This window comes from Penicillium canescens (genome assembly GCF_028828765.1).
Source record: "Penicillium canescens strain IBT 15451 chromosome Unknown utg000006l_segment0_segment0, whole genome shotgun sequence".
Taxonomy (NCBI): Eukaryota; Fungi; Ascomycota; class Eurotiomycetes; order Eurotiales; family Aspergillaceae; genus Penicillium; species Penicillium canescens.
In genome coordinates this window covers 3,835,998-3,855,009 of record NW_026703968.1, presented here as the reverse complement: position 1 = coordinate 3,855,009, position 19,012 = coordinate 3,835,998, and the positions used below count along the sequence as shown (strand labels likewise).

The window sequence follows — 19,012 nt, the reverse complement described above, 5'->3', positions numbered from 1 at the left end:
ATGGCATCTGCCGGAAAGCCTCCACTGGAGGATGCTCGTCGAACAACCGGTTCGCCGAAAATGAAGAGCCGAGGTGAGCGCAAAGTCATCGACGGTCCACTCACTTCTTCCTGAAGGGATTCACCCAAGCGAGATGGCCTGAGCAATCCGAACGCATATGCCGGCTCTGTGATGACGCTAACAAGGAGCTTCCCAGAGAATGCGAAAGAGACTCTGTGTCGCAACGTGACGATATACGGGCGATGCCGCTATGAAGATAAAGGTATTGTCGACCCTGTTCACGCCATGGGTAACGTGAATGTTGAAGCTGATCTGGATTCCTCCAAGGCTGCGCTTTCAACCATGACCCAACAAAACTGAACGCCAATCAATCGGACAGGTGAATATGGCGGTGCAATATCGGTCATTCCATGAACAAGCGCTGACTGGACTTCTTGCGCTTGGTAGCAAGAAACGCTTCAATGTAGACTCACCCAGTTTCACACCATCTTTGCTCTCTGGAAATGGCGTGGCTGGCCCAAAGAAGTCGACTGCGATATCCCCCAAAGCTGCCAGTGCAGCTCCCTTTCAGCCCCGAGGTGCCTCATCACGTATGTGGTCAACGGAGAGAAATAGAGAGATACCGACTGACATAACAAAGGATCGAACACAAGTACGCCTGGACTGCGAGCAGAAGCAGGAGGAGAGTGGGCGGTGGCAGACGTCCAAGAATTTGTCCCCCAAGGGTTCGAGCACGTGGTAAGTTGCAAGTCGAATCTCCAGTCGTTCTTGCCACCCTCGTCTTTCCTTTTTGGGAAAGGGGTCTTGTTGTTGTTTTCTTCGCGCTCTCGATCTCCCTGCCGTCAGCAATATCATCTTCCCTTTGAATTGTCTCGTATCACTCCGTCAAGATGGATGGAGGCTTTCCCAATATGTCTACAAGCAGCTTGAATGTTCTGGCCGAGGATTTCGATCCTATCCCAGAACACCATCGTCCCAACTACCGCAGCTCCAGCCTCGATCCTAACTTTCGCTTTTCGAACATGGGCCCTCCTACTAACTACCCTGTCCAGGCCTCTCTTCCAGGCAATGGCAATGGTGCCATCACGTCCCCGAATGCCTTTGATCCCTTTGTGGCTGCCCCATCTCCTATGACCCCCGGAGCAGTCGGTTCTGTCTCGGCCAACCCTTACGCCCATGACCCAGCTGCCATGGGAGGCGCATTCTTTGCGAACCAAGCTGGGTTCCAGCAGCCGGTAGGTTGATACGCGTATTTGCCGTGGCTTCGGATTACTTACGCTGCAGCAGGTCCAGTACCATCTCTATGCCCCCATCGGCCCTCATAATCAGAACACTCTAGGATATCAGCGAAATGTCCATGATCTCTTTCTTCCTAACGATCTCCGTGAAGAACTGCAGAAGAAATCTGCGGCTACCCTGCAGACCCTCCCCAGTATGTTAAGCCGCCCCTCACAATCGGAATCAGACTAACAATTCTAGACACCAACCTCCCTCCTCAAGTTGACTACTTCCACTCCCTTGTTCCGCTGGATCTTAATCATCAGAAGAATGCTGCGACCTTTGGCTACCCGAGCTGGATCTACAAGGCACAGTCTAGCAAAGATGGTGACTTTTATGCCCTTCGGCGTCTTGAGGGTAAGAGAATGTCCAATTTTATCTTGAATTTTGACTGACCAATATAGGTTTCCGCTTAACCAATGAGAAGGCTATCCGGTCGGTTCAGGCCTGGAAGCGTGTTTGCAGCGGAAGTGTGGTGACTGTCCATGATGCTTTCACCAGCCGGAGCTTCCAAGACAGCTCTTTGATTGTTGTTACCGATTACCATCCCCTGTCCAAGACACTTGCAGAGCAGCATCTGAGCGCTGGAGCCCGCTACCAAAACCGAGGCCAGAACGCTCCCATTCCTGAGCAGGTGCTCTGGGGCTACATGACTCAGATCGCGAATGCACTCAAGGCCATTCACTCGCAGGGTCTTGCTGCCAGAGTTCTTGAGCCAGGCAAGGTCTTGCTTACCAGCAAGAATCGCATTCGCTTGAACGCCTGTGCTGTTCTGGATGTGGTGCAGTTCGACTCCCAGCGGACTGTGGATGACCTCCAGCGCCAGGATCTGGTGAATTTCGGACAATTGATTGTCACTCTGGGCGCCAACACCCCTACCGTCATGCACAACCCTACCAAGGCCATGGAGCATTTCACCCGTGCTTACAGCCCGCAGATGAAGAACTCTGTGTTCTGGCTGCTGAGTGGACTGCAAAAAGATCAGGAGCGAACCATCGATACTTTTATTACTGGAATCTCATCTCAGCTGATGTCGACTTTTGACTCGGCTCTTCACATGGATGATCAGCTTACCTTTGACCTCAGCCGCGAGCTGGAGAATGGACGACTTGTGCGCCTGATGGCCAAGCTCAACTTCGTCAACGAACGCCCTGAATATGAATTGGACCGGCAGTGGTCTGAGACTGGAGAACGTTACTTCTTGAAGATGTTCCGCGATTTTGTTTTCCACCAGGTGGATGCCCAAGGTGATCCGGTGCTTGATCTGGGACATGTTTTGATGTCCCTGAACAAGCTTGATGCGGGAACTGATGAGAGAATCACTTTGATCAGCCGTGACGAGCAAAACATTTTCATTGTTACTTACAAAGAGCTGAAGAAGAGTCTTGAGTCCTCCTTCCAGGCTCTCATGAAATCAGGAAGACGGATGCATTAGCCTGGAACTCGACGTCTTCGGTGGTCTTCGGACACGCAACGCCACGATTGCGATTTGCTTGTTTTTTTACCTCCAAACCATTGCCATACCCGCCCATGCTTGGCAAATGCCAGCCCGGTGGATTGCTGTCTAGGATGGAAATGGTGTTACATGTTTCATTTTGCAACCAAGTTGCCATTGATGTAATGGAAATAACAACCACATAAGAATGAAGAAATTCAAATACTGCTTACAGGTAGACTAGATACTGTAGTGTCTACAGTTCCGAGTTCTCACTCTATTCGCCATTCAAAATCCCTGAACATCCACCAATCCAATGCTTGGCCAGGCATACGTCCGTCCACGCCCACCATCACCGTCGCCTTCACTGCTATGCATGCCCATACATCTACCCATCAATATACCGATACACCGTCCATCCCCAGTATAAAATAAATCAAGGATTGTAAGCAATTATAAGCAGCCAGTACTCCGGCAGATATCTCTAGCTCCCTGCCGATAATCTACTCGAAGCCTTTAAAACCAAGATATATGGATGCACGGTACTACGCACTTCAAGCTATTCCATATGCAAGTCTACTGTTGACTTGTTGCCTGAAGGAAACGGAAAACATCGAAGACAGTCGAAAGAAGTACCACTTACTCTGATTCAACTTATATTCAATTTCATAGCTCTATCTACACCTAATCCAAATCAGGCACAGGCAACCCATTAACAATCTTAACCTTCCGACCCAGCTTATCCAGCGCAACCTTGGAATTATAAGCGCGCAACTGGCTAGTCTCCTCATCGGAAACAAGCACAAAGTCATAAGTGAGCAAAGCATGTCCTTCAGGGACATCATACTTCTTCGACAATTCAGGCCCGACCTTTCCAATATCAACGGTAAGGGAATCCTTAACGCCGAAGACAGCATCCGAAGTCTCATAAGGATCATTTCGAAGATAGAGAGCCCTGTATAAATCAGCAAATCGTCAATCCAAACAGAAAGAAGAGAGAAACCCACGTAATCAAATGATCATACCCCTCCTTCTCAAACATGAAATGCATATGCGAAGGCCGGTACGGATGCCGATGCAACTTCTTCAACAACCTTCCAACAGGCCCATCATGCGGAATAGGATACGGCACGGGCGTAATCGCCTTGAACCAAAACACGCCATCACTCCCAGACCGCATAATACAACGCCCATCAGGCCCTTCCCGTCCAGCATACTGAACATCATAATGACCCGATGAATCCGTCTCCCAGATATCAATCTTAACACCCTCAACAGGTCGTCCCTCCGTATCACGTAGGGTACAAACAACAAGCAAAGGTTCACCCTTGGGGTCGTGGGACATGGAGTCTCCGGCACTCATTTCCTCGGCATCGTGCGTGTGGAACGGACCGAGGACTGTGCCTTCTGTTGAGCCTGGTGGTTTGGGGTGGTCGATTGAGTCGACGAGAATTGAGAGGCCCAGCACATCAGACAGGAGGATGTATTCCTGTCGCACTTCTGTGGTGATTTGGCCCACTTCTGTTAGGAAGCGCAGGCCGGTCATCCATTCGTCGCTGCTGAGTCGGGTTTCGCGGGCAAAGTCGTGCAGGTGGGTTACTAGGCGTTCCAGGATGTATTTCATGCGTTCGTCTTCACAGAGGCTATTGATTCGGATTACATTTTCCGTTATATTGTCCACTGTTAGGTTTTTCATGGGGGGGATCTTGACTTGGGAGGGATCCATGGTGTCGGCGGCAATGTCGATGTCAATTGGGGGTTGTAAGAGAGGGGAGGAGAGAAAGAGAGGAAGTCTGGAGGTTACAGGAGTTATATCATGACTTTTAGTTCGGATTTATGGCATTCGGCAGTTCCGACGGGAGACAGCCGAATTGGTCAATCAGCAACTGTCGAAAAGAAATCAACACCCCGCACCCCACTCGGGTATCCCCCGCCAAAGCTACACTTCCATATGGTAGCTATGCTGGAATTAACCACTTGACATGCAAAACTATAACTATATGGATAAATTATATCCAGAGTAAAGCCGGATATGGCAGAGAGTATATCCGAAGGCCCCACACTTGGTCATCTCTCACTAAGCATTGCGGGGTATGATTAAGTTCTTTATAAGATCAGTTAGGGCTAGGAGTAGACACAGTACATGTACTATCTAAGGAGTAATTTATACACAGTAGAAGTGGAATGGATAATTATGACTAAAAGATAAACGCTAATGATATTCAGGGATATATGACAGAGTACACAAACACCGAATCCCACCAAATTCGCCAAATACAACCTATATGAACAAAGAAGCAAAAGTAGAGAAGTAAAACATAGGCATAACGAAACTTAAACAAGGTAGGACAGCAGACACAATCTATGCCTGGACCATGCGACGGTCCCGGTCACGATCTCGGTCATGGTCATGATCGTCTACCTTCCGCGCTTGAGAGTGAGAATGGGAGTGAGAGTGAGAATGAGGATAAGCACCAAGGCTAGGGCCAGGACCAGCACCAGCACCAGCATTGACATCAACAGCAGCAACACCAGAAACCGGCACAGGACCACCCACACTCGGGTTCGAGCTCGGGTTCTCCACAGCGCGCTCGGCACCACGTTCCTTCTCCTGCACAGCAGCCGCTACACGAGTATGATGATCAACCGTATCAAGAATAGCCTGCATCAAACGCTGATTCGCATCAGGGTCCTCCTCTTCAGGCCGAGAGACACGAGCAGCAGCGGGAACACGACGATCAGGATGATCCCGGCCCCTCCCCTCCGTCTCACTAACAGCACGACGAGGCGAGTTATCTGTTGAGGGTAATTCCATGGGAACTTTAGAACCAGGAACAGGGTTTGGAGCAGAAGGGGCGGACTCGCGTCGACCGTTGTAGTAGGAATTAGCATCTGCGACGGAATCGAATGGTTGTTCGCGGATACGTTCACGTTCCGCGGAGATGGGAGGCAAGGGACCAAGACCGAATTGGGGTGGGGTGATGTTTGCGCTGGAACGGTCTGTTTCCATGCGGTCGTGGGAGACGGAGGCGGTCGTGGTTGATGCGCGCATTGCTGCGACTTCGTCTTCCTTGACATCGCGCCAGGAACACTTGGCGTGTTTCTTGGTGCAGCCTACGCAGGCAGTTAAGTTCTTAAGGCAATCCATGTGGAGACGGCGGCAGCGGTCGCAGGGTGGGATGACGCGCTCGCCGCGTTGGAGTTCTTCCATGCGGGCGATCATTTCGAGCTTGAAGGGACCACCGTCGTCTTTTTCTTGGTGGGTTGCTTTTGGTGGGGGGAGGAGGGAGGAGGGCGTGTTTGGGATGGCGACTGGGATTGCGGTGGCGGCGGTGTAGGGGCTGAAGTCTGCTGAATCGGAGATGCGAGCTCGAGGGCGTGGTTGAGGGTGCGCTGGGGGTGCGCCAGTGTCGTCGTAGCCGCGGGCTTGGCGGTCTGCTGTTGTGAAGAACTTCTTCATCAGGTCTGCACGAGTAGTGGGAGAGGCGCCTTTTATCGAGGTCCCATTGATCATAGTTACATTATCCGTATTGGAGTGGGAGAACATGAACTGTGATGAGAGTGGGTTCTCTTCGTGCTCGCCTTCAGGACGGTGGGCATTGACGGCGAGGAAACCAGCTGGGGAGGCATGAGAGGATGCAGCACCATTGACAGGGCCATAGACGTTGGGATCACGCCAGATGTCGGCGCTCGGTTGAGTTGACGAATGTAGAGTGGCATCATTCTCTCGGCGAGTGACAATCGCGTTACGGCGATTCTTCAGACGATGGTTAAGCTGTCTAGCTCGAGCGGACACTAGACGAAAGCTTGTCAGTGGACACCTCCAAACATGGCATGCAACACCTACCCTGATCAGCCATCTGAGTGATATGCTGCAAGTTCTTCTCGAGAATCTCCAGCGCACCCAACTCCTTCTCCTCATCCTCGATGATAGGCTGGGGCGGGATCATCTTCTGGGGCATGCCAGAGGCAATCAAGACGAAATCCTCCTCGCTGATCTCCACGCGACACTGCTTGGTGTAAAACTGACATACTCTTACACCATTGCGCGACTTCTCCAGGTTGAACTGTTCTGGCTTATTCTTCGCAAACTCAACCACATCCAGCCAGGTCACTGTGGGACCGTCCTTGCCATGCGACTTGAGAACTTGCGGCGGGCCATCGAATAGACGCTCGAATCGCTTGATCAAGATCGGGCCCAACGGACATGCGCCAAGATTGCCGGCGATGCTTTCATGGCGGTGTAGCACGCCGTCGTATTCACCGAGCAGATGAATGATCGCGGGCATCGTATCATCAACAGAAACCAGCGGGAGATTATCGGGGTATTGGCGCGCGAGGTAGTTGATCTGCAGGTGGCTCGAGAGGGTTTTCTGGACTTTCGACGAGGCAACATGATCGGCGGTGGGAGACCGGGGCCGTTTGTTAGATGGTTCCGGGGCGTGAGAATCCATCTGTGGATTGGGGTGGGCGTGGAAACCCGGGAGTGGAGGGTTTATCTCGGGGGTGGAAGGAATGGGGGGAATGGAGTGTAGGGAGGAAAGGTGACAGCGGAAAGGGTATAACAGCGCGGAAAATATTGAGCGCGCGGATAAAAACCGGCGTGAATTCAAGTTGGATCCGAAACTACATTCATGGGTTAAAGAGGAGAAAAAGTAAGAGAAGAAAGAGAGGAAAGAGAGGAAGCGCCTATCTCGACGGAACAGCGCACGGGAGTGGAGAGGAAAAACGTGATCTTTGACTGCCCCAATCCTTTGGCCCCGGAACTGATGGGAATTTGTTTAATTTTCTTTTAATACGGAAATTGTGGGAAACTGCCAATTCCTATTGCAATGGCGACTGGACCAGTATCGTACAATAGGCCCTTTCGGTACCTAGTACATTCCCAGCGGAGTCCCGCCGGAGGGTTCCGCTGAGATGCAATACGCTCTATATGCACCTCTATATGCAACTCTATAGCCTTACCTAGCCACTACACAATCTACAAGTAATCCAGAGCTGCCAATGCTCGCACTCAGTAGGTCCGTTCACATCCTGCGGATCCCCCAAAATCAAGCCTCGAGCCTTGTGGAGGTGACCCCATCTCTGGTTTGGCTGATGCCTGAAGGTCCCTTACTGAAACATTACGCGCGGTTCACTCGGGAGCTCGGAAGGAATTGTCACAGGCCATATGTCAGTGGTGTAACATGTACAATCACAATGTAACTTAGCTTACAATGTACATTGTACATAGTTGTCGAACAGAGGAAGGTTGGAATGTCCGGGACTCCATGTATACAGTATCGGAGCGGTAAAATACCTCCGGGCGGGATCCCTCACGCGGGCGCAACCCTCAATACACGGTAATCTCCGTAAGGCGGGCAGAGTGTCTTCCCTGGTAAAATCCCTCATACACGCACCACCTTCCCTACACCTCTCCCCTAGCCATATCGACGGGTAATCGGAACGGCTCCTGTTTACCTCGCTTAACTTTATTTGTTTTCCCTTCTCTTTTTCTCTTCCATTTCCAATCATGTCCGAGCGAGGCTCGTTCCGCGGAGGTCGTGGTCGTGGTCGTGGCGGCCAGGCCCAGCAGAAAAGTGGCGGTGGTGGCGCACAGGAGAAGCCTAAGAAGGAAAACATCTTGGACCTCAACAAGTATATGGACAAGGAGGTTCAGGTGAAGTTCAATGGTGGTCGTGAGGGTATGTTTAGTTGATTTTTCTGTTACTTTTCTTTTCTTTCCTTTTCTGTTCTTTCCTTTTTTTGTTTTTCTATTACTTGCATACTTGAACTATATACTAAACTTCACTTCCAGTCTCCGGCACCCTCAAGGGCTACGACCAGCTGATGAACCTGGTCCTCGACGATGTGAAGGAAACCATGCGTGGTAAGTTCCCATCACATGAAGCTTAAGCTTAAGCTTCAAGCTTCCACCTTCAACAGTTAAACCGATATACTAACCATCATCCCAGACGATGAGGGCAACAAGACCACTCGCTCACTGGGCCTGATTGTCGCCCGAGGCACTCTGATCGTACTGATCTCACCCGCCGACGGCAGCGATGAGATCCCCAACCCCTTCCTGCAAGCAGAGGAGTAAACATGCACTCTCCGCTCACTCTGTCTGGAAGAAGTCCGGAGTTCCAAACAGAGTCTCCCTCATGCCAATTTCAATGCCAATGCCAACCCTGACTTTCGGCGTGCGGCCGGAACTTTACGCTCATCAGTAGCTACGAAGGGAACGAACGCAATATGATGGTTTTCACTTTTTTATCCATCCTTCCTCTTTTTTTTTTTTTTTTTGACTTGGAATATATGTGTATGGTAGGGCTGTTTCCATAGGATGGGGACAGGACTATTTTCTTTTATTTCTTCTCCGATGTCAAAGGGAAGGATGGGATGGGATGGTCTAATCTTTGGGATTTGCAATCCCAAGCAAAGGTACAAAATGAATGAAAGAAGGAAAAAAGAGAGAAAAAAGAGTATCAAAATCAACATGGAATTTCCAAGCAAACAGCATAGGTATCATAGATTCAAAACCAACGCATAAACTATACAAAGCCCTCTGCCCTTTCTCGGACAAATCAGCGCTCAGATCTACATTACTGGCCCACTTCCCCAGGCCCCACCGTCTCCCCAAACTCAGAGTCATCGGTGGCATCGTCAAAACCATCAGCCTGCAAAGAAACCTGTCTCGGCTGTGCATCCTTCAACCGCCTCACGCCCTCGGCCTCTTCAACCCAGGGCCCTGCCTTCTCCATACCGTCGATGTACTCGGCGCCGATACGCAAGTTTAGACCTGCACTGAGGGCACGCTCGATGCGCGTCTCTCGTGTCTGCGACACGAGAGTTCGGAAGACATGCACGAAGAAGCCGCCGAGGATGTCGACGCTCCAGTCCTCCGGTACTAGCTCGAGAACCTCACAGACGTCGAACCAGGCCGCGAAACGGGCGAGGAGGTCGCTTGTGCGCTCGATGCGGTCTGATAGGTCTTTGATTTGAAGGAATTCGTCTAGGAGATGACGGAAGAGTGAGGATTGCAGGGTATGTTCTGCTAGTTCTGGTGGGGTTCCTGTTGAAGAGGAAGAGCTGCGCGGGCCGCCGAAGAGGCAGTATCGGATTGCGGAGTCGTAGTCGCCTAGGCCGTGGGTGAGGAGGCGGAGGGCGGCGCGGTGGTGGCCTTGGAGGCCGTCTAGGATGATGCATTCCGAGACGAGCTCGTTTTGGAATGGTTCGATGCGGGTTAGGACGGCGGGGATTGAGTAGCTTATCCCTGTTGGGAGGGGTTGGGATGAGAATTGGGAGCTGGAGATTCCGCCTAGGAGTTGGAGGAGGCGGAGGCGGGATTGCCACCACGGTTCTGCAGGTGTGTTTTCCGTGATGAAGTTTAGGTATGTTGGTTTCGGGGCACGTAGGGCCCGGTAGGTTGAATAGGAATCGGCTAGGGATGCTCGTGCTTCTGGTGATGACTCGAGAACGGAAATCACTGTGTCCAGGTAGTATGAGATCAGGTCGTCGGCATATTGTGCGTACTATATTCATGGTTAGTTATGTTTATACAAGGGGGGAGGGGCATCTCACGTTCTTGGCAAACACCAGATGCTCCAGGTAGGCCTGAACAGCATTGGGGGCCCGCTCTTTGAGCAAAGAAACAACATCCGCTGGTTCCAGCCTGACCCGACTGGCATTGTCCGCAAATACCTGGATGCCCAGGGCGGGATTCCGCCCAGCCAGCCAAGCGCCATATTCCTCGACCAGCTGTGCATCCTTGATCTTCACCAAGTACCTACGCATCTGCGTTTCCACGCCAGATGCGGAGACCTCTCCGCCGGCGTCCGTTTCCCCATCCACAATTCTCCGCCAGGTCTTGAGGACATTCCGAGACATCTTTTGGCTCTGGTACAAACGGCTCAGCACATATAGCCGCTTGTATGTCTCGAGAAGCATCACTGCCCGATCGAAGTTGCCCTTCCAGTTATCAACTAGTCTGTTCAGCTCGGAGCGAAGAGGTGATGAGACGCGCTGGTCGGTTGTCAGGTAGGCATCTTGTTCAAGGGTCAAATGCAATAGTGCAGCATCAGTGCTGTCCAACACATATGATTCATCGGTAATGCTGCCGTATCCTCGCTTTTGCTGCCAAGACAGGAGGAAGCGCTTCACCATGTTAAGGACTGGACTGCGGGAAGCATCCAGCCCAGACGTATCAACGCCTGTCTTTCCTACTTGTTGAGTGTACTTGATCGCCATTGATGCCAATCCGGCATGTATCCATATACCCTGCGGGCCCTGTAGCACCTCGCATCGTAGCAGGGGAATAAGCAGCAAGGCCAGACGAGGATCAAGGTTACCTGCCACCAGTGCTTGTTCGGTCTGCTTGATTGCGGAATCACTACGGTCATTCGGCTGCATAGAGAGAAGGTCTCCATAGAGTAAGAGGCACGCCTTTTGCTTCACGTAGCTGAGCCCAATGAACTCAGCTTCAGTCTTTGGCTCTGTGTCCTGAATTGATAGCAGCAAGTCCAAAACAGCATCTCTGTGTAGTACTGTGTGGTCGCTTTTGTTTGTCTCCTGGGCCTTCTGCAGAGTGTCCTCAAGTTGGACGACCAAAGGGTTCTGTAGAACACGCCATATTTGAGAGCCAGACCACAGGATGAGACTGCTCTGAGCCTTGCCCAGTCCATGTGCGAACTTTGCTTCTTCAGCATTCCGTTGAGCCTCCCAAGTTTGCTCTGATGAGGCCTCGCCTTTTTTGAGTCCCTCGGAGTCGGTCAAATCTTGTGAATCGAATAGTTCCTTTTCTTTCTGAAGCTGCTCGATGGATGCGTGTGTTCTTGGATCTGCCACCGGGGCATGGGGAGATAACAGAGGGGTTTTGAGGCGGACCATTTGTAACAGCTTACCAATTTCATTAAGCTCGAGATGGCTGGGGCTGAGTGTGTGCTTGAGACCAACTTGGGCGGTTCGGCCTTCTCTAGGTGGAGGGATCTCGACCCATCTCTTATTTCGCTCGATCTCGACTGGGTCATCATCCCAGCGTTGGATTTCAAGTCGAGTTCGAGACTCCCCCTCTTCATCGTCTTCGATGACAGCGAGAACAAACTCTTCTTTGGCATCTTCATTTGGTTGGAAGATTTGATCACTTTCACCCGTATCAATTACAACTGACTTGGGAAATCGGTGGAAGTTGATCGTTCCCCGAACCACTTCGCCGTCCATGTCAACGAACATTCCAACACCCGGCTCCGTTGCCTCAGTTCCGGTGACTAGTAAGAACTCTGAGGGTGTCGGAGAAACCACATGAGGCTGCAGACGCTTCGAACTTTGCTTTGTTGGTGGCGGCACAGGTGGTAATGGCTTGAGGTTGTCGTTGCTTGCAGGGTGGTTGTCTGATTCTTGGTTTTCAGGCTTGGGGGAACTTCCACTTTCACGCTCTTCCGAGCTCGATCTTCGAAGGCTCCCACTAGATGTGAAAGGATCCGGTGTCCCTGACGGTGATCTGTCTATCTGAGCCCCTTGTGCATGCGGTGAGAGCATTCCCACGAAGGTATTTGCGCTACTGCTTCGACCATGCCCACGAGGATCAACTGGTGGTGAATTCGGGTAGGATGAAGAGGGAGAACGCTTAAGTGGAGTCGGTGGTGCTGGGTTCATGTCTTCGACATGTCCCGACTCGAAGACCTCGCTCGAGGAGGAGATAGGAAAGAGGGGAATCTTCTGTTGGTGCGCCACCTCAAGCAATGAATATGAGTGTGAATCAGCAGCACAGGCGATGGTCCCTCGTCGTGCCGCAACCAAGCAACCAGGGAACTCGATCTTCTTGATCCGGCGCGCCTCGTCCCCGATTTGAACCAACATCATCCTGTTCTGTACGGCGATCATCACCGTCGGGTCTTCCTCTTCCTCTGCATCCCGGTTGAGATCTAAACCACCGATCCAGCGGCACTGGTTGACCTTTGTAGTTCCAAAGGCCGGGCTGAGCTCCGGCAGCATGTAGAACGTAACAGTGCCATTGCAGAGAACACATGCTTTGCCCACTGAGGATAAGATAACTATTTGCCGGACGCCTTGTTGTTCACTCCCGGCTGGGGGGCTTTGGGCGAATAGGATAGGCAATCGGGATGCCAGTATAAAGGTAGGCTCGCTGGACTCGTCTGGGGAAGCTGGCGGAAGGCATACGAAGTGCAGGATCTCGGCTGCAGAGGTGCCGATGTATAGATTCTCATCTGTTTCAGGGTCAGTAGGCATTCAATTCACAGATCATGCAGCCTTTACAGTTCTACGTAGGGTAGAGCTTACTCCAGTATTCAACGCAGGTGATGTAGACGTCGGAGCTATGCTCGGTTGCCAACGGAACATCCTCGAAGAGGGATCGTAGGACATAAGGCACAGTCCCTGGAGGACTGATCCTCCGCCTCTTGCGGGGACCAATTCCATGGTCCAAAGCCATCATGAGGCTGTAGTTGACATCTCTCCCCGCGGGATTGGAGAGTGACCAGCTAGGGCGGTCACTAGCTGGGGCCAAAGCTCAAGGGGTTCAGGGACGGCAGAAATATAACGGCCACAGAACCTATTTGCCAAGTATTCATTTCAGGGATTCATAAAATACGATATTTAGGGTTTTTATACCTTCATGTTACTAATTAGTAGGCTCCTGGATAAGCATGTACCCAGACTGCCACATATATAGGAAACACTACATTATCAGCCAACATCATGTATCTAGATGGCAAGGCGGTAACCACAATCTATGTCCGTTGGCCGTTATCGCCCACTCTGCTGTACACGGATACCTCGGGACAACGGCTGTCATCTTAGGGGTATCAAGTAGACACATAGCACAGATGCTTCATTGACGCTCCTTTTTGTTGAATCCAACTCCCATCTTTCATACATTTGATCTAACCCGACTGTATAGTCCGTACACTCGGAACAATATCGGCCCGTGCGCCGCGTGTCCTGTTCGCGATAACAGATCTCCAACTTTCCCCTTGGCTATTTGATGTGGGGTGTGCAGACCGGGGACAATGGATTCTTTTGCCATTACAGAGGGCTTGGTTCCCCAAGACCAACCTGATGTGCCATCCAGCAAATTGACCGAAGAGACCAACAAGTTTCAACGCGCCATCGCAGCCTGGAGAGGTACGTCGCCAGATCAACAGACTACGGTTGTTTTTCGTGGGCTGTGCTAATTTAGAACTATCATAGGTATTGACTTGGCCAATACGATCGCGAAACTCGACACAACAGCTTCCGACATCGTCGAACAGCAGCGTGATGCACTTGTGCAACGAAAAGACCTCGCCCAGAAGACAAAGGACTATAAGAAGCTTGATGACGAGGCGAAGCTCGCCGAGTATAAAAGTCTACTCAAGGCGTATCAATCCTTCATCGATCTTTTGACCAACCAAGGCAAAACGTCTTCGTCTTCATTCTTGCAACTGTACTCGTCACTATCCGAGGCCCCAGACCCCTACCCACTCCTTGAAGCTTCCGTCGACTCCCTCGTTCTATCCGAAGATACAGTCCCGAAGCTGACATCGGAGCGGGATCAATTGCAAAAGTCCGTGGATCGTCTCACCAAGCAGCAAGAAGAGACCGAGAAACGCCTACAGGAGGAACGCGCTGCCCGGAAGAAGTTGGAAGAAAACCAAGAATCGAGGGCCAAGGAAATTGAGGCATCGTGGGAAGCTGTCTTGACAGAAAAGACGAACAACTGGGCTGCCAAGGAGAAAAGCTTGGAGGAAAAGGTAGAGAACCAGGAACGCTTGATCAAGGAGCTCAAGGCAAGCTATGAAGTCTCCCAGCGCCTCGGCGAGGGTGAAAGCGATGAGAATGATGCCTCGCGAAGTGGTGCCAGTGCAGCCGAGCTTGAGCTTGTTTCTGCCGACCTGGAGAAGACAAGCTTAAGGCTAGCGGATGTGGAAGCACGCAATGAACAATTGCGTATCGAGCTGGCTCAGGCTGCCTCGCATTCGCACTCTGCTCCAGTCTCGGTCGAGGATGACCCTGAATATCTTCGTCTTCAGTCGGAGAACTCTTCCTTGTTGCGGAAATTGGATGCTGCGCGCTTCGATAAAGACTCCGAAAAACACACTTGGGAGGCTAAGCTACTTCAATCGGAGAGAACTGCATCAAAGGCATTGGTCGAGAAAGAGGAGCTGCGCTCGCGGTTGGCGAAGGTCGCTGATTATGATGAGATCCGTCGAGAGCTGGAGATGATCAGATCCATTGAATTTGCAACTGGGGATGATGATGAGGCTGGAGATGGAGCTGAAGGCAAGGCGACTGAGACTAATGGTGATGCGACCAAATCGAAGGACAAGAACTCTCTGGAGCAACTCCTCATGGCCCGGAACAAGAAGTTGACAGATGAGCTCACTCTTCTGCGGGTGTCCCACCGTGATATCCAAGGTCAGCTTGAAACCCTGCGGAGCGAGCTTTCCACCTCAAAGGGGGAGCTCGAGAAGTCTCGAAACCTTTCAACCACTCTTGAAAACGATCTTCTTCGTGTACAAGAGGAGGCTGCAAACTCATTCCCGTCAGGGGCAATGTCTGTTGCAGGAACATACACTTCCAGATACCCTCACTCTGCCCGCCGCGGTGCATCATCGCCCACCTCCTCTATCATCTCCGGCTTTGACCAGGGCGCCGCATCCGCAAATACCATGGATGCAATTCGCGCGGGAGAGGCAGTAGGCGGCGGATCAGGGCTTCTACCAATGATCCAAGCGCAGCGAGATCGGTTCAAGAAGAAGAACGCCGAACTCGAAGAAGAGATGTCAAAGTTGTACGCTACCGTCAAATCTCTCCGACAGGAAGTTGCATCTCTCCAGAAGGACAATCTGGGTCTCTATGAGAAGACAAGATACGTTTCAACCTACAGCCGAGGCCAGGGCGCATCCGCATCCGCATCATCATATGCAAACACACCCAGCTCCACCTCTGTGTATACATCCGCAGATACACCATCAGGTCTATCCCTCGACCGATACCAGAACGCCTACGAAGCTCGGATCTCACCCTTCGCCGCCTTCCGAGGCCGAGAATCGACCCGTGCATACAAACGTATGAGCCTACCAGAGCGAATCGTATTCTCTCTCACCCGCGTCATCCTTGCAAACCGAACAAGTCGCAACCTATTCGCTGGCTACTGCTTTGCGCTCCACGTTCTCCTTTTCGTTGTCCTCTACATAATGAGTACCACGGAAATTGAGAAGCATAGCGCTATGGGCGCAGTTGGTAGCGCCGCCGCGGCTGCTTACGGTGGAGGTGGGGGTAGTGGTAGTGGCACAGGCAGTGGCACGGGTCAGCTGCACGGCGATGACTGGCAGCAGGAAGGATTCCACTAATGTTCTATTTTTTGTTCTCACAGCGAGGGTATCGGAGTTCTATTTCCTTGTTTCTTTATGGATCATCTGTGGCGTTTGGGATTGAGTGCTCTCTCTCTCTATTCTTGGGTGTGGGTCTAGCTGCATCCTGTGTAAATTTGAGTTCTGGCAATATATCTATCTGTATGTCTGTGACTATGTTGCATCAGGCGACTGTAGAGTTCTGCGTAATGACGCATTGGGCTGGTCATTCCTGGGATATGCATTGGAGCTCTTGTGACATGATCATCTTTAGCCGATCAAGCTATCAAATTCCTTTTTTGTAGCAGATAGATAATCATACCTTTCGGCCTTCGCTTAAGGGTGGACTCTTTATTCAGGTCCACTGGCAAGTATTATGAGTGGCTTCGGGTGCCCATATGCTCAGATATAGAAATCCACCCATGCTCGCACGGTTAGTGTTACCGAGGACAAACACACTGAACCATTCGGTAGAACAGAACTGAGAGCTATCAAGAAACGAACTTGACAAAAAAGGCCTTGCGAGTCCAGATTCAGAGTAATGCTATACGAATTTGGGTAGGAGGCAAAAAATTGAAGGCCCGAGCCGCGGATCGAACGCGGGACCTCGCGCAGGAGTGCTTAGGTTTTGGATACCCTAAGCGCGAATCATACCACTAGACCACCCGGGCTTCATGAAGTAAATAATTGCGAGTTTAAGATTGATGAAAAGATAGCCAATCCACATGATGATATATCCATTCCAATGTTGACTTTCGGATATCAGAGAAAGTATGTCCTGTTCATTTGTAGACCCCGCAACATTTATGGAAGCGACTAGTGCAGGTAAGCGTGGATCCGGACAATTTCCTCGGATGTGGTGCATTAGTGTCGACATTGTGCAATGCAAGTATATATATCTTGGGTGGCTTGCGTCGGTTAAACGAACCGGGTCCGAAAATGCCTGTTAACAAAAGCAGGAATTGGCTTTGACATAAATAGGTTAATTAAAGCGGAATGACGGATCAGGACTTTTCGGTGTAAGAAATGGCGTTTTCTACGCGCCAGTGCGTTGTAAAGGGTGCGGAGTGAGCCCAGCCCCTCTCATCCCCCCTCAACCAGCCCCCGTAAGAAGTCCAAGGACAAGAACAGAATATTCAACTTGATGGCAGTTGATGGCAGTTGATGGCAGTTGATGGCAGTTGATGGCAGTTGATGGCAGGGCTGAAGAATATCTACCTGATATACAAAGGTACTATATTAGCCCATGTACTATGCCTGCAACAATTCCCCGAGTCCTGCACAAGGGCTCTAGGATCATGACCCAGCAATACCTCCGCATATCTGCACACTAGCCTACAGTGGCAAGAATCCTGCACATCTAATCGCCTAGCACACATGCTCTCCTCTTCTGTGAGATTTATTAATAGCCGGGGAATTAATAGAGCCCTCCACATTGGCCCTATGGTGCTGGTAGCTCTGCCGAACCGCCATTGGGAACCCCCGTTGTTTTGCTTAGCGCGTTGCTATCCTGATTAATCCAAAGTCGTTTGTGGCCGAGGACAAATCAGAGAGCAGCAAGGCTGGAGGAAGCAGCCCTGGGCGCGTCCATCTACCAATAAGAAATCGCGGTCGAGCCTTAACCCTTGCTAGTACCTGCAGGTTGCATCGATCACTCCGTTTATAGATTCAGCATTGTTTCGAGTCAGACGTGTGTTACTATCTTTGATGCATGCTTGAATTGGAGGATTCTGCAATTAACAATCGCTTCTATATGTATCTCTGCTCTGACCCGAATGGATTCACGTCAATCCCTCCCTCTCCTGTCACTCCTTTCTTCACCACGCTTTATCCCCGTTCCTTCATATCCGACCGAGTGCTACTCAAGGCTTGCTGGACAATCCTTAGTATTATTTAAAAAGCCACCGCCGTTCACGACCACTCTCCTCCACTCAGCGCAAAGTGTCAGCAATGCGTCTCATCTCCCTTCTCACCTGCCTGGCAGCAGTCTCACTTGCTGCCCCAACGAACTTCCTAGACGATGCATACGACTGGTCAGATGAGCTGGCTGACTTCTACGGAAAAGTGAGCCAGTTCATCAGTTCCGCAAAGCACAACATCAGATCACCAGATGCTTGCGACATCTCCAAGATTGCTCTGCCCTCCTACGCCTCAGGTCTTCCCGGTCCCACAGGCTTGAAGCCAGTCTATGTTGCACTTGGACGTGGCACTCAGGTATGCGAGCATCTCGAGTTTTCAATTGAATAGTATAACTCACAATGCACCCAGAACTATACATGTGCGAGCTCTTCATCCAATACCACACCAGTGGCAGCAGGGGCCATCGCAAGGCTTTATAATGCCACATGTCTCGCAGCCAACTACCCAAGTATTGTTGAGAAACTCCCGAGCATCGCATACAAGATTACTCTCCCGACCAACGAACTGGCCTCTTTCCCCCCTGCCAACATTGAGCTTATGGGACATCATTTCTTCTTTGATGCGACGACCCCGGAGTTCAACCTTAACACTACACCAGACAAGCAGGACGGCATTGTAATGACGAAGAAGCAAGATCAGATTGCTGCGCCTTCTGATGCTACCTCCGGCAAGTATGGCGCCGTTGCCTGGCTCTACCTCACCACCACTGATGGCACCATTGGAAACTACAAGAGTGTCTATCGAGTTGACACTGCGGCTGGGTCACCTCCAAAGACCTGCAAGGGTTTGCCTGCTGCATTTCAGATGCAGTATTCTGCAAACTACTATTTCTTCGGGGAATGATTGGAATATTCTTGCTTTGTACATAGACCTCGATGGAGGTTACGACTATGAGTTTTGCGGGTTGGCCTTTGTCTCTTGTTACTTTCTATTCTAATGCCCAAGGGCGAAACCTAGCGTTATTTACGAAATATAACTACACTTTCAATTTCAATGATCAATCAACAACTTCATGCAGGGCTAAGACGTACCACGTGATCTCGCTATC

The 19,012-nt window shown here is 51.0% G+C and overlaps 7 protein-coding genes across 7 annotated transcripts; 4 read left to right on the top strand and 3 right to left on the bottom strand.

The window, feature by feature from the left end:
• On the top strand, positions 1-2,713 carry N7446_010292 (PAN-complex poly(A)-binding subunit PAN3; the record flags this gene model as incomplete). The annotated part of the gene is made up of 9 exons (XM_058519035.1): positions 1-73; positions 197-262; positions 328-379; positions 448-590; positions 641-738; positions 1,053-1,235; positions 1,288-1,432; positions 1,480-1,635; positions 1,683-2,713. 9 exons carry the CDS (start codon positions 1-3, stop codon positions 2,711-2,713), a joined length of 1,947 nt encoding a protein of 648 aa, XP_058369823.1.
• Positions 2,714-3,397: 684 nt separating this feature from the next.
• On the bottom strand, positions 3,398-4,439 carry N7446_010291 (intradiol ring-cleavage dioxygenase; the record flags this gene model as incomplete). The annotated part of the gene is made up of 2 exons (XM_058519034.1): positions 3,398-3,668; positions 3,721-4,439. The coding sequence occupies 2 exons, from the start codon at positions 4,437-4,439 to the stop codon at positions 3,398-3,400; spliced, it is 990 nt and encodes a 329-aa protein (XP_058369822.1).
• Positions 4,440-5,075: 636 nt separating this feature from the next.
• On the bottom strand, positions 5,076-7,350 carry N7446_010290 (Zn(II)2Cys6 transcription factor domain-containing protein; the record flags this gene model as incomplete). The annotated part of the gene is made up of 2 exons (XM_058519033.1): positions 6,561-7,350; positions 5,076-6,508 (listed from the first exon to the last, which is right to left on the bottom strand). Exons 1-2 carry the CDS (start codon positions 7,165-7,167, stop codon positions 5,076-5,078), a joined length of 2,040 nt encoding a protein of 679 aa, XP_058369821.1. The 5' UTR covers positions 7,168-7,350.
• Positions 7,351-8,225: 875 nt separating this feature from the next.
• N7446_010289 (U6 snRNA-associated Sm-like protein LSm7) lies at positions 8,226-8,795 on the top strand (the record flags this gene model as incomplete). Its single annotated transcript, XM_058519032.1, has 3 exons — positions 8,226-8,397; positions 8,511-8,582; positions 8,668-8,795. The coding sequence occupies 3 exons, from the start codon at positions 8,226-8,228 to the stop codon at positions 8,793-8,795; spliced, it is 372 nt and encodes a 123-aa protein (XP_058369820.1).
• A 502-nt stretch (positions 8,796-9,297) lies between these two features.
• N7446_010288 (uncharacterized protein) lies at positions 9,298-13,145 on the bottom strand (the record flags this gene model as incomplete). Its single annotated transcript, XM_058519031.1, has 3 exons — positions 9,298-10,227; positions 10,277-12,918; positions 12,992-13,145. The coding sequence occupies 3 exons, from the start codon at positions 13,143-13,145 to the stop codon at positions 9,298-9,300; spliced, it is 3,726 nt and encodes a 1,241-aa protein (XP_058369819.1).
• A 574-nt stretch (positions 13,146-13,719) lies between these two features.
• Positions 13,720-16,044, top strand: N7446_010287 (CCAAT displacement transcription factor COY1; the record flags this gene model as incomplete). Its single annotated transcript, XM_058519030.1, has 2 exons — positions 13,720-13,834; positions 13,901-16,044. 2 exons carry the CDS (start codon positions 13,720-13,722, stop codon positions 16,042-16,044), a joined length of 2,259 nt encoding a protein of 752 aa, XP_058369818.1.
• Positions 16,045-17,994: 1,950 nt separating this feature from the next.
• N7446_010286 (uncharacterized protein) lies at positions 17,995-18,934 on the top strand (the record flags this gene model as incomplete). The annotated part of the gene is made up of 2 exons (XM_058519029.1): positions 17,995-18,258; positions 18,313-18,934. 2 exons carry the CDS (start codon positions 17,995-17,997, stop codon positions 18,805-18,807), a joined length of 759 nt encoding a protein of 252 aa, XP_058369817.1. The 3' UTR covers positions 18,808-18,934.
• Between the last annotated feature and the right edge of the window lie 78 nt (positions 18,935-19,012).